This window comes from Nuphar pumila, chromosome 7 (genome assembly GCF_984573655.1).
Source record: "Nuphar pumila chromosome 7, dmNupPumi1.hap1.1, whole genome shotgun sequence".
Classification (NCBI taxonomy): Eukaryota; Viridiplantae; Streptophyta; class Magnoliopsida; order Nymphaeales; family Nymphaeaceae; genus Nuphar; species Nuphar pumila.
In genome coordinates, this window is record NC_143255.1 from 32,562,291 (window position 1) to 32,576,444 (window position 14,154).

General features: G+C 35.4%; 1 protein-coding gene across 1 annotated transcript in view; it reads right to left on the minus strand.

The window, feature by feature from the left end:
• Positions 1-6,883, minus strand: part of LOC149831807 (uncharacterized) — a 36,186-nt gene extending 29,303 nt beyond the window's left edge. Inside the window, exons 1-3 of the mRNA XM_090014154.1 lie at positions 6,689-6,883; positions 3,277-3,341; positions 3,098-3,196 (exon numbers count right to left, since the gene is read on the minus strand). Coding sequence (XP_089870280.1) covers positions 3,098-3,196; positions 3,277-3,341; positions 6,689-6,883 — 359 coding nt within the window. The remainder of the gene's footprint in view (positions 1-3,097; positions 3,197-3,276; positions 3,342-6,688) is intronic.
• Positions 6,884-14,154: the final 7,271 nt, after the last annotated feature.

Below are 14,154 nucleotides of genomic sequence, written 5' to 3' on the forward strand. Positions count from 1 at the left end.
GATTTAAGCTTGAGGAAGAAAATCTAAGTATGTCTACTGAAATCATCTATGAATGTAACATAATATAAATATCCTCCCTTTGACATGACAGGAGCGGGACCCCATACATCCGAGTGCACAAATTCAAAGATTTCACTAGATGAAGAAGTTCTTGATCCAAAAGGTATCATTTGCATTTTTCCAAGTATATAATCTTCACATACAAAATCTTTATCTTTACAAATTTTTTCCAAAAATAAAAAATAAGATAGTTTGGATATACTTGGATGTCCTAATCTTTTATGCCAAAGATTTAAATTCATATCTTTGACATGATTACAAAAAGAGATTTTGGGTAGACATAAAAAGTCCATGTAATAGAGATCTTCTCTTCTATGGCCTTGCCCAATCAGCTCCCCTGACTGGAGATCCTGCACCCAACAAGCCTTAGATAAGAAGAAGACTTTACGCCCATTATCAAAAATTTGAGAAACTAAAAAAAGGTTAAAATATAATTTTGGAATAACCCTTACAATTGAAAGAATTTTTTTTTTGAAGTGTCTTTAAGATTTCCTATACTTTTGACTTTTAAAGAAGTGCCATCGGCGGTTGATACATATGAAAAGTATGAATTGGTGCAATCGGATAATAGGCATTCATTATATGTCATATGAAAAGACGCTCCTGAATCCAAAATCCAAGTGGACTTACCTGGAGAAGAAGAGGACAAGATGGCGATACCGGATGTAGGAGTAGCTTTAAGGATATATGAAACGGCCTCCGCTATTTGATCAATTGTCAAGTCATTGAAATTACTTTTTTTCTTGATATCTTGAGTTTCTTCACTTAGAGCGGCTACCTTCTTAAATATGGGGCAATCCGGTCTTATGTGTCTCGGTTCCTTACAATGATGACAAATGATTTTGCCCTTGTATCCTCTATGATGTCCTTCCACATTATTTTTTCTCTCAAAATAAAGGGGTTTATATGTTTTTACAAAGTTTCCGAGTCTCGCCATGACAAGAACCTCATCAATTGACTTGTGCATGTCAAATCTTGTGTTCTTTTGGCAAATTTGCGCAAGAGCATCACTTATAGAAGAAATTGAGGTCCTATGAAGCAAAGAGGACCTAATTTGTTCAAATTCCGTTTGGAGTTCATAAAGGAAAGAGAAAAGGTTTTCTCTTTCTATTTGAACTTTTCTCATTTCAATAGTTGAACCTTTCCATTTAGGTTCTAACATGACTAATTCATCCCAAATAGAGAATAAAACCCCATAGAAATCTCTCACGCTTTTGTCTCCTTGTTTAGCATTACATACCTTGTCTTGGAGATAATATAGTCTAGTCATATCTTTTTGAATGAAGGAATTCTTTAAGAAGATCTATGCATCACAAACCTTCTTGAACTTGATGGTGTTGGTGGCAATCTTAAATTCCATGGTATTCATAAACCATGAGAGAATTTGAGCGTTGCTTGCTCCCCAATCTTCCAACTTATCTTGGTATTTTTGTAAATCCTTTTCCTTTTCTTCTTCGGACAACACTTTGACTTGATCTCCTTCTCTTCTAGTCAATTTGAGTTGGGGTTCATTAGTGGAGCCATTAACAAAGCCCCATAGCTTTTTGCCTTTGATGTGATTCTCCATTTCCGTGGCCCACATCAAATAGTTGTTCTCATTTAGCTTGTATGTGATGACAGAGGCAAAATCTCTTCTCCCATAATGAATTGCAAAGATTTGAATAGGGGAATGACTAACACGAGCGTGAAGAGTACTACCACAAGAAGGATCACTAAGGAAGCTTTTTCAAAGACCTTAGCTCTGATACCATGTAATGAAACAATAGTGCACTATTACAATGCCAATGAAAGGCTACACAAGTGCACAAATATAAAATGGTCACCAATGGACCAACAACAATCTCACAAAGGAGATACCGAATATCACTTTCACAAGTAGAACAAGGCTCAAAGCCTTATTAAAAGAGGATTTTATATATTCACACAAAAAATGCTTCAAAGAGCATACTTTACAAGGAGTGAGGCTCTATTTATAGAGCCCCACTTGCTCACAAAGGGGGGGCAGTCCAACGTCTAGTTGGACTGTCAGCCCCCCAACGGCTAGACAAAAATACATTTAATAAAACAAAAAAATAAAAAGAACTTTTCAGTCCCTAATGACTGTGCTAAAGTACAATACATGGAATGACCAAAATGCCCCTGATATACGTATAATTATAAATATACGTATATCAGGGATTGCATACTATTTTAACAGATTAGGAGATAAAATTGTTACAATAATGGTGTACTTAATAGATTTAAATCATGCAACCCATGTGGTAGGAGCAGGGAAAGTCAAGAGTCAGAATGTTTGCATGCAAGCTTTCTACAATTACCCACCACAAGAAAATGAAATGAAACATTGTATAATCTACTTTTTGCTTCTTCCCTTTGTGTATTTTTCATTTAAAATATGTATGACATTTATCTGGATTTAGATGTAAGTTGTTTGTTTTTGAGATTTTGAAATATTTGACCAAGCACAACCCAAAGAAAAATAACCCACTGAGAAGTCTAATTATCTTTCACAAGCTTAATTTGGAGTGTACATCAAGTTCCTGATTAAATGCCAATTATATTTCCGATCATAGTAAACCTCTATTCTCAAGACATTGACATAAATATCCGTGGAGAAGGAACCAGAGTCGTGATTTTACATTCTCATAAAAGAAACAAGTAACATAGATAGCTCCAAAGCTATTGCATATCATCTTGCAACATCAATATTGGAAATTACTCCAAGACTAGTTAATATGAAAAAAATGCATCTATAGAAGGGAGAGAAGAAAAGGAGGTTACAATTTCCAAGCTGCTCTTGCAAGAACCAGCCACCGTGCACATGGACAGATTATCAAGCAATTGAACGGAACACATATATGCAAAGAAGTATAAATAAATGCCAAAAATCACAAATACTGGCACCATGCACAAAAAAAACAGATTATCAATCGGTTGAATAGAATTGGTAATACGCAAAAAGGTATAAATAAATGCAATAATCACAAGTGCCTAACAAGTTAGCATCTGACATATAATATGCAAATCTGAATCTAACCTTATGGGAAAAGTAATTTCCAACCCTGTAATATCCTTAGATATTGATTTAAGAAATAGTTCTGATGGTTGAACACGTGCTAATAGTCGCTGCCCAAAACTGCAAGAAAATATACTATTAAAAGAAGATATCAACAGCCGTATATAATGAATAGAAGCATGAAGAAGAAAGAAAAATACCCATAAATCTTATGCTTGGTGCTTCCAACGGAAGCTTTTCCAAGAGAAGTCCATGCTCGATTCATCTGGAAAGCTAGAAATGTCAAAACCCAATTGCTAACAAACAAATCATCCGAATTAACTTATATGATTTGGCAAAAAAGATAATTATATTTAAAGCCAACCCTGACTTTAGATTATTAAAGTAAAAAGTCGTATAACTAGTTCAATAGCGGCATTTTATGAAATTCATGCATTCATTGGCCCTGAAAAAGATTCAAGTCCAAGTATTAGCTAATGCATCTTGAACTTTCTGTAAATAGAGAAGTTTGTTTAACATCTCACACTAATAGGCATGACACATTGTAGAATTATTAAAAATGCAACAAGTTCCTTTTAAAACTCTCAGTGAGTGAATCAGTTTATGAAAAAAATAAAGGCAAAACCACAGGTCCCACCAAAATTGATAAGATCCTAACCAAACCTAAACCTACGCATCCTGACCTACTTCCACATAGATCTACTTGGACCAACCATTGGTCAATTGAAATTCACTTGAATCCACCATATGACCAAAATTCCAATCTCCATATCTACTAGGGCTAGAAATAAATCCATCTAAAGTACAGTAAGAACCAGTTGGTCCAATCAGAATCCATTCAAATCCACTATTCCTTGGTACAGGACCACCGGAATGCACTTAAGCCTGCTCTTACAAGTAATATACTAGGGTTTTCTTGGGAATACCCAATATGTATCACATGGTACACCTCATATCTTATTGGACTTCTTTTTTTAAAGCAATCAAAGTCATGTTTTTGGCCATCTCTCTCTCTCTCTCTCTCTTCTTAAATTTTCTGAACACTTTGATTGAGTTTTAGATTCAAATGGTGTGATTTTGACCATCTTTTCATATCCATACTCAAAAGAGGACATCTATTCCGTCATCCTGAACATCCCCAAAATTGGATGCAGCCAGCTGATTCTTCTATTTGGGTCACAGTCTTGACTTATAGTCTTCACTCCAGCAACTCAGGATCCAATTACATTCCAAACAAGATGGGAGCAAGATGACATGAATTACATTGTAGAAACAAGGCACATGTATTTTGTTTTATAACAAATTTATAAAGTTAATAAACTCGACAAACTCAAGTACATGTATTTTGTTTTATAACAAATTTATAAAGTTAATAAACTCGACAAACTCAAAGTAGATTTCTTTTCTAGGCAAAAGATTTGGATGGCTTTAGAAAAAAAAAAAAGATATATGCAATCTGCATAGAGTAATAAATACTGAGTCTTTGTTCTTTTAATATCATGAAAATCCTGTGACATTTTTGTCAGCTGTTCAAATGACCAAAATATCATGATATCACAATACCTTTTTAATATAACAATTTCATCATTTCTATGTTTTTATCAGTTGTATATGGAGAAATACTTTTTTTTATATTTTTATATATTTACTAGTTATTTTTTTACATATATTTTCTCTAGGTTTTTAAATTATTTATCTCAACTGATATTTTGCTGACAAAAATTCAAGGAACATAGAAGTTCTCAATTTCTCACAAGATGTTGGTTGTCATTATTATGCCTAGGGCTGGTATACAAGCTGAACGAGCCAAGCCTGGCCTGTTTAGGCTAGGCTCGTTTACCATTTAAGTTAGCTCAAGCTCGGCTCATGTTCATAAATAGACAAGCCGAGCTCAATCATGAGCCAACTGAGCGGAGCCACGAGCTGGCTCGTTAAAAAAACCCATGTATATTACAATGACAACAATGATATTTGAACTGCAAACCCCTTGTTTACATGCCATATGTCCTTACCAACAACACAAAGCTACCTTTTTATGACAGATGTTACACTAAAATTTTATATATTATAATCTTATGAGCTTACACGAGCTGAACCGAGCCAAGCACTCTTTGTTCGTTCTCGACTCGTTTTTGGTTAATGAGCTGCTCGTGGCTTGGCTCGGCTCGCCAGCTACATGAACCAAACACGATCGGTTCATGGCGAGCCAAACCACGAGCGAATTGGCTTGTTTCCCAGCCCTAATTATGCAGCTTAAAGCTTTTGTCACTGTGTATCTGCATAAATGTTGTGCATCCTATAAATTCATAAATCTAAAAACAAACTCCATAAACTAATAAACTCACCTCCAAGGAAATATGCATAGGCATATAGAAACACAATAACCAAACAAGTAACTGCCTTTGGGTTGATTATTTTTGACATATGTAACTGGTCCTTATCCTTATATTTATTTATTTACACATAATGTGAAAGCATTTTTTTTCCAAGAGTGCGCTTGGGAATGATAGATCTACGAACGTGTGGAAAGAAGCGAGAGGGAAGTTACTCCGTTCAATCCTTTTCATATGAGGTCAGCTGGGTGTTGAGAAGATGAACAGATATATGCAACATGACAATTTCATAGAGCGGTCGATCCAACAATAAGGGTTTGTTTTGTGCTCCACTATGTTTAATGATTGGAAGCAAAAAACCGTTGTTATTGATTGTGAGATGCTACATTAAGTCATATCTACGTGCTACGGATGGGAGAAACACATCGCCAGCAGAAACTAAAGAAATTTAAGGCTAACCGTTGTTACCACAAGGGGAGAGTTTCAGTAATACTATTGTGCAACTTGTCCCTCTCGGTATCAGGACCTCAATTCAGATGCTCTTTAGTTCTATCTGTCAGATAATACGCAACAGGATATCGCTTTCAAGGAGTTCACTGGGAGATTGAAACCAAGTGAAATTCCTAGCAATACCAATTCCCTGATTATTTTCAGAATGTCGCAAATTTAAAGCGAAAATTATAGATATTTCTCCTATTTTATTTAGTCTTGTTCTATTTTCTCAATTCATTATTCTATCTATTTCTCCATTCCCCTTTTCATAAAATTGTAATTTAAAAAAAAAAATCCTGCATTTTGAATTTTCAGCTATCCGCTGTTTCCTTTTCGATGCTTATTCGAAAAAAGGTTTCCCTTTTTACATGTTCATGAAGATTATTCCCAACAAACGTTTACAAGTTCTCATGATAAAACGGTACTGGCTTTCATTCTCGATTCGCTCACTCTGGTGCATAACAATCTATGATCTTATGATGATTTTAGTACATATATCAGAATCTGTTTTCTCCATATTTTCTACTATCCTCCAAATCGATTCCTACCATATAAAAAAAGCATCACACGACGAACTCGAGTACCAAAATATCCCAATATCAAAAGCTTCAGAAACACAATGCGAGCAGACCAGGGTTTCAACTCAATGCCGATATCCAGAACCACCAAACACTCCAGATTTCTATCCCTAGCTCCACAGAAACCAGGAAAAAAAAAACAAGGGAACAAACAAAGTGAAAAGCAGAAAAAGATAGAAACGAGGATTCAAACGGAGGAAAAGCCGCACCTTCTCGGCAACGAAATCCACGACGAGCTCGGTGCTCCCGCCGACCCCTCCCCGGCTCGACGCGATCCTTCTCCAGAGGTCCCTGAGCGTGAGCGGATCGCCGGCCGATCCCGAACCCGAGGTGGCGCGATCCGCCGCTCTGGCGAAGCACCAGTTCCTCCCCAGAACGGGGAACACGACGAGGCGAGCTCTCATGCCGGCGGCGGCCCACCGTTTCCTTCTCGGCTGAAGCGGACAAACCAGAGAGGATCCGAGCGAATCTTACCTACCGTCCAAGGAGAAAATTTCGTCGTCGTCGTCTTCGTTTAACGAAGAGGCCAAGAGGGTGGTTTTCCCAGAGAGCAAATTAACTAACGTGGTAATTTTCAAACGCACACAGATCAACATAGTTTTTTAATGTTTGCCAAGTGACCCTCAAACTTTTGCGATCTGGCGCGTTTGGAAAGTGGGAAATCGATGGGAAAGTGAAGGTGCGAAAGAAAATGTATCACTTTTTCTCATCTTTTCAAACAAACGATGAAAGTTTTCAAATTTTCCGTCTTTCGAGATGGACAAAATTTTCATGTGAAATAATGTGTATGCTTGGGCATATATATTTTAATTAATTTATTATATTTATATAATATTTTATATATTATTAAATAATATTATATAGTTCAAACTTATTATATATAATATCATTATATGTAGATTAATATTTGATGCTATTGAAGGCCGAAACTATTGAAGTGGAAAGCATAGCTTCACCTTTATTGATTTAATCTAACCACATAAATGTGTTTAAAATGGTGTGTTTACTAACAACCAAGCCTTGGATCATGCTATTTCGATATAGGGTGTTTGAGTCATGGAAATTTTAGCGCACTGTGGACCTCCCTTGATTTTTGAAGCCCTTAAAAATCTGTTCACATATCATAATCGTTTGATTCAAAACTTATTTTTTACTGGAAAAAACCACTTTGTATATTACACCTATAAGGGATGCCACTCATAGGTTTCAATCTTGTGATGACTTATCAACTGGGTGATATTCACAAGTCACCCCCCCCCCCCCCTAGCTAGGGGTGTCAACGGGTCAGGTTTGGTTCGGACTTAGGTGAAATCAAATTTGGATCAGATTTTTGAGTATGATATCAGGTCCAAACCCGAGTCTAATCGGATCTACTATAAAAGAAACCATACAGGACCCGATAAGAACTACATGAATCAAACATGAACTATACCTAGTAAAATAATATTTTATTATTATTATTTTTTCATTGAAAATTTTCAGTCTTAATCGAAACTTGGGTCAGGCTCAGGTCTGATATAAAATTTCACAAATTATACTCGGGTCCATGTATTAATTGGACCTTTGGGTTCATACCCGAGTCTTAACCGGGTTTTCTTATTAACCACTATACCGGGACCCTATAGGGTTTGGTATGGGTAAATCAGGCCCGTTGATACCCCTAACAAATGAGCAAAACCCGTGAAAATATGAAAAAAGGTAATACGACTCTAAATATTAATCCATTATATATATATATATATATATATATATATATATATATATATATATATATATAGAGAGAGAGAGAGAGAGAGAGAGAGAGAGAGAGAGAGAGAGAGAGAGAGAGAGAGATTTTCTTGCTTCAATTTTATTGTCACACATGGGGAAAAAAACTCTTCTATTGTTCCTTTGATTTGATTTTCTCGCCACACAAACATAAGAAAACCTTTTATGGTGAAAAGTTTACTTTTGCAAGATCAAAATGGGCCAACCTGCATGTGCTTAGTGAGTGGGGGTTGGGAGGGTATTTGAAAAGTAAAATAACTTTTGAGGATATAATAATTAAAAAGTAAATACCTTGGTGGGCATCTGACAATGACCCTTTGAATAAGTTGAATCGAACGCGACGACAGGAAACCTCGCGCCGAGGGTGTTTTGGGTATTTCATAATGCGTCTGGGAAAAACCCAGGACTCGTGCGTACGGGATGCAAACGGGTTGGATCCTGAACAGCTATACATGGAAAAGTTGGATCCCGTCGTATGGAAAACAGCTAAAAATTGCAAAACATTCATCCTATATCTGATTATAATATGGTACACATCCAGTTTTGAGTTTTGCATCTGAATCCGATTATGATTTGAATACGAGCATGTGTAAATGACGGAATTTAAGCTAGCCAGATCTGGGTTATGTTTTTTAACTGATCCAATCAGAATCTAATTATGTCGGATTTGGTAATACATACATCCAACCTGAGCCCGACAGGTTTATGGCTAGTGATGCAAACGGTTTGGATCCAAAACAGCTAAATATATGAGGTATCGGATCCAGATCACATCAGTAGAACAAAAAATTGCAAAGCCTCCACCCTGGATCTTATCCATTTGCATTCCTACCTATGGCTTGGGCCATTTTATTAAAATTTCTGATAACTCGTGTTGATGATCTCTTATTTAATGAAATATAACTTATTTGTTTTCAAAAGCGCAAATAACAAAATTTACTATTTGGCTCCTATTTTTATTTATGTTTTAGTAGCTACATCTTCTCAAAAGCCCCAAAGGAGTTTGACGTAGTGGGATGTGGCATAGGCGGTTAAGCAGGCGGTCTAGGTTCAAATCTCATGGACGCCACCTCTTGCACAAGCCGAAACATGGTGACTCCCTAGGGGTAAGGGGTATTCCCATAGAGTTTTATGCTACTAGGAGAGCGACCTCCGTAAGTATATATGACATGCAAAGCCAACACAACTAGGTCTCTCATCTTGTAAAACCTCCAAAATTTTGAGATTTTAAATAAATAAAGAGATTTTTTTATTTTCGAGTTAAAAATGTATTTTTATCTTTTAAATATCAATTATGGGTATTTTACATGCTTATTTATTATTTTCTGATCAATAAGGATAAAATAGTTATTTCAATGACTATTTTAGATAAAATATTGTTAAATATTTAAATTATCACGAAAACTAATTGTTTTAGTGAGTCACAAACTCATCTAGGTGTTTTCAAGGTGTTTTGAACTTAACTAGATATATTTTGGTAGTTTCATAATAAATTCTTAAAAAAGGTATTTTGGTTAAAAATAATTAAAGTAGGTATTTTAATATAATACAAATAGTAAATTAATAAGTTTTTTAAAATAATGATTGGCTTAAAGATTCGATTGTGTATTTTGTTAGCAAAATATAGGATTTTAGTTAGTAAAGTTAATAGATTTACATATGGACCCGTAGTCCATATGGGTTGGACCCAAATGGGTTGACTCAATTAGGGTTTTAGAATTTTTAATAACTAAATAAAATATCAATTAACTATAATTTGAACTTTAAAACAACATTTGAAAAAAATATAAAAATATATTAAGTATTCGAGTTCTAGTTTTATTTCTTTTAGAAAACATTTTTTTTAGGGTTTGAGAGCGAATTGGACCCAAACCAGACCAAATTGAATCCAGTTTGGATGGGCGCAAGACTTAAGAGGAGTCAAGTGGAGTGGGGCCCACAAGGGCACCCGACTCCCTGTATTCCCTTTCCATTTACCCCTATTCCGCTAAGTTTTTTCTTTTCATTAAACCCTTACCCTAAGTTCGCGAACTCCCTCTCTCCCTTTTCTTCTTCTTCTTCTTCTCATCCCCATCGTATCTGCATAATTGGTAGCAACATCGTCGGCTCGTCGGTAGCACACTTCCTCTGCAAGTACTCCTATGAATCCTCCCCCAACTCGCCTCCCATTGAACTTTGCATATTTGAGAGGAGTGGCACCGTCGGCGATCAGATGACCACCATCCACCTCGACGATGACACCTTCAAGGCGGGCACCACGATCCTCTACCCCAAGAACTTCCACACCCTCAACTTCACCTCCTTGTTCAATCTCAGCACCACCATCCGCAGAAAAGACAATGATGATTGATGGTTTGGAATTTGGGACGACGAGCGATTCGTCTTCGAGATGCTTTTGCAGGGAAATTCCCTTATCTCAAAGCGGATCATTCGGTTTCTGAATATGATTGCGTTGTTTCATCGATATGGCTTCGCATTGATCCAAATATAGAGGTTCGTTAAGGTATTTAATCGATTTTAGGACTATGTTGGAGAAATTCTTGAGGTATTATGAAGAAGATGGGCCGGTTTTCAACTCGGTTGAGGAGATATTGAAGTGGGCAGGGTTGTACTCGCTCACATAGCGTACATTGCGGGAGGAATTGGATGACACTGGCTTGTCTCCTCTACTGATATGTGAGCTTGTCATACTCATTATAAGAATAAACTATGGCCAAGATATAAGCATGAGTGAGCTTGCTGGGGCAGTTTCATTAGCAGGTTTTGGTGGTGGATTGTGGATCGAAATAGCTTGTTTGTTGTCGGGATGGTTTACTGCGATGGTGAAGGTTGTCTAAATAAGAAGTCAGTCATACTACAATGTAGGTATATGGATAACTATGGTGCACACACCTTGACTTAGCTTATGATCCTAAAAATATTGGTAAGAGAATTGCAATACTTGGAATAGCCACACTTCTTGCTTCCTTGTTGCGACAATATGAGCTTTTGGCATTTTTGATCATGCACCAAGTGTTCGTTGTATTGCTTGGGTAGTTGTCTTTGTGGTTTGTGAAACCCCAAAGTTTTTTTTGTTTCGCTACACTCAATTTACCGGATTTATGAACTAAGTTTTCTTAACTAAACTTATAGAGAGCATGTTTAAGCACTAATTACGTAAGCATGATATTGTTGTGCTAAATACTTAACTAAATTGCAAATAAAAGTTATGCGCACACACTGTACCTAGTTGTGGATATCTAGGACAATTATGTATGCGTAACTACCTATATTTTGTTTCAACCTCATTATGTGCACACACACATAGATATAGATATCTAAGGATGCTATGATTGCCTATATGGTTAATTGATTTGAGTGCAGAAAATACAAAAAATGTAGTACTTATGCTAAGTATTAAAACAACTAGAAGCCAATATGCATTGAATGCAACGCAATGCAAAATGCAAATCGGGTAAACACCCATGGTAAGTATACGTGATGCAAATGCATCACACAATAATTTATTTTATTGTATGCAACACCTTCATGCTCACATACTTTACTTAGTTGCGGATATCTAAGACTTTTGTGACTATAGTTCGGAGATCATGTTGTTCATGATTTGAATGTATGAGAATAGAAGTGCTTTTCTTGTTGTGGTTCAGGAGATCATGCTTGTCATGATTGTAGTTAGCAGAATATGAAGTGTGTTTGTTGTAGGTACATGTTTGAGCATGCATTTGTGTGAATGCATGTTGCATGCTTGATGTGATAACATAACTAAATTAAATTCCTTGTATGAAATGATATTTTTGTGAAACATGCTATGCATGTTATGAACGAATCATGCACAAAAGCATATACGATAGAATCATGTTCATGATAGGATTATGCAAATACCATTATGCATGGACTAATACATCCCATGCTCTTATGAATGAACTATAATTTAAGTAAATTATATGTGAATGCTATTAATATATATATATATATATATTATGTGTGAGACACATTATGTATGAAATGCTTGTTTTGCATATCGATTCATGTGGTGAAACATGCATATATGACTTTTAGACTATGTAAAAATCTTGAAATATGTAGAAGTTACATATGTTGAGGTTTAGTTGCTTTGTATTATGAAATATGTATGTTCACATACACATGCATGAAATTCATGTTTTGTTTACGCAGACTTCAAGGTTTAATCTACAAACACATGTGATAAATTTTTAAGTTCAAAAGTGAACTATTGTTCTTGAAACCTGATTGAGGATATTATACATGTAATATGATATATGATGTGATGCTTGTTGATTGAATGCATGAAAGAAAATATGTGATAGATCTTGTTGAGATCAATTAAATGTTTAAGCCTAGATAGAGGCTCATGACCTTGTATTCGGTCGATTGAATTGATATGTGTTGGTGCCCTGAAGTGGTAACCTGAAATTGTGTAATTTGTTAATTGATTTTATACGTGCTTGTGCCCGTGTTGGCGGCTATCGACCCTAAAAGTGGTCAATTATATTGATGCATGTATGATAATGGTTTTCTCTTGATAAGGTACCCTTTAATGAACTATTCTCAAAGGATTCTCTTCGAGGGTTTGCATGACCAGATCAGGTAATCTGGCTAGAGTGGTAAGTCTCTATGAGAAAGTGCATTGTCCAAGATCAAGTAGTCCACAAAGATGGTATATCCTTGTGAAGAAGTACATTGTCTAAGACCAGACAAGCCATCCGTCTAGGGCGGTAACTCCTTATGAGGTTATAAATTTTTCAGACTAGGTGATCCAGCATGGATCATGTAAATCTTTATTATGATTAAATGAAATGTTATGATAAATTGTGATGATCTTCTGAGTTGGTTGAGATAACCAGTTATGAACCTATAGACTTGACTTTTCTGTTATAACATGATTATATGTTGAACTCATATGTGAGAATCCGACTCTTATAGATTTTAGATCATTATATGAGGTTATGATTGTGACATTTATGTTAGCGTATAGGTGAATGACACATCACACCTATAAATGTCTAGGTTGACTTATTAAGTGAATAATACATCATGCCTACATAGTTTCATTGCAAATGATTGCATTATGATTGTCTAATTCGAATATATCATACCTATGTATCATAATTGATGTGTATCATGAATATCTAACTGATTTACTTAGGAAGTATGTGTGTGTGTTTCATGCTGGAATGGTCAAATATGATTTAACTTATGGTTTATAAGAATTATGAATGTATATGAAAATGATGCAATGATCTGAATGTCGTAAATGCATTATATATATATGTGATGAGTTATATGTCTAGAATGCATATAAATTATGCTTTATGATGTGAGTTAAGGTTGAATAGAATATTAAGTGATGAAATATTTTTAAATGCTTGAAATGAATGACTTATGGGATGGTGTTCCCTTGCCTACCATTTTATATTTGATGAATAATATATCATGTCTTTACCTTTAAATGCTTGATATGTTTTCTTTAAGTTTAAGTTTATGTTGCTCTTTCAAACTTTAGCGAGTCTGACCCCATTTTATGGGGTACAGGTAATGCAGGTAAAGTATAATGAGTAGTTGAAGCGAATGACTAGTCGAGCTGCATTCTCGAGGGCCCACTCTTACCTTACGATCTTGGTGGACATAGTCTTTTTATTTTAAGTACTTGATCATGTAAAGACTGAACTGTTGTTTTTAAACTCGGATTTAAAATATAATTAAAATTGTTTATATTTTATTCTTATATTGACGTGGTTTGAAATGTGTATATCCTATACATTTTGATTTAATTATTATCTTTAGTGTAACCCCACCCAAAGTCATAATCATTTTTAAAATCATTTCCATATTATAAGATCTAATTTACTTATAAAAAAATAGTCTTAAAATTCTAATATTTGAACAA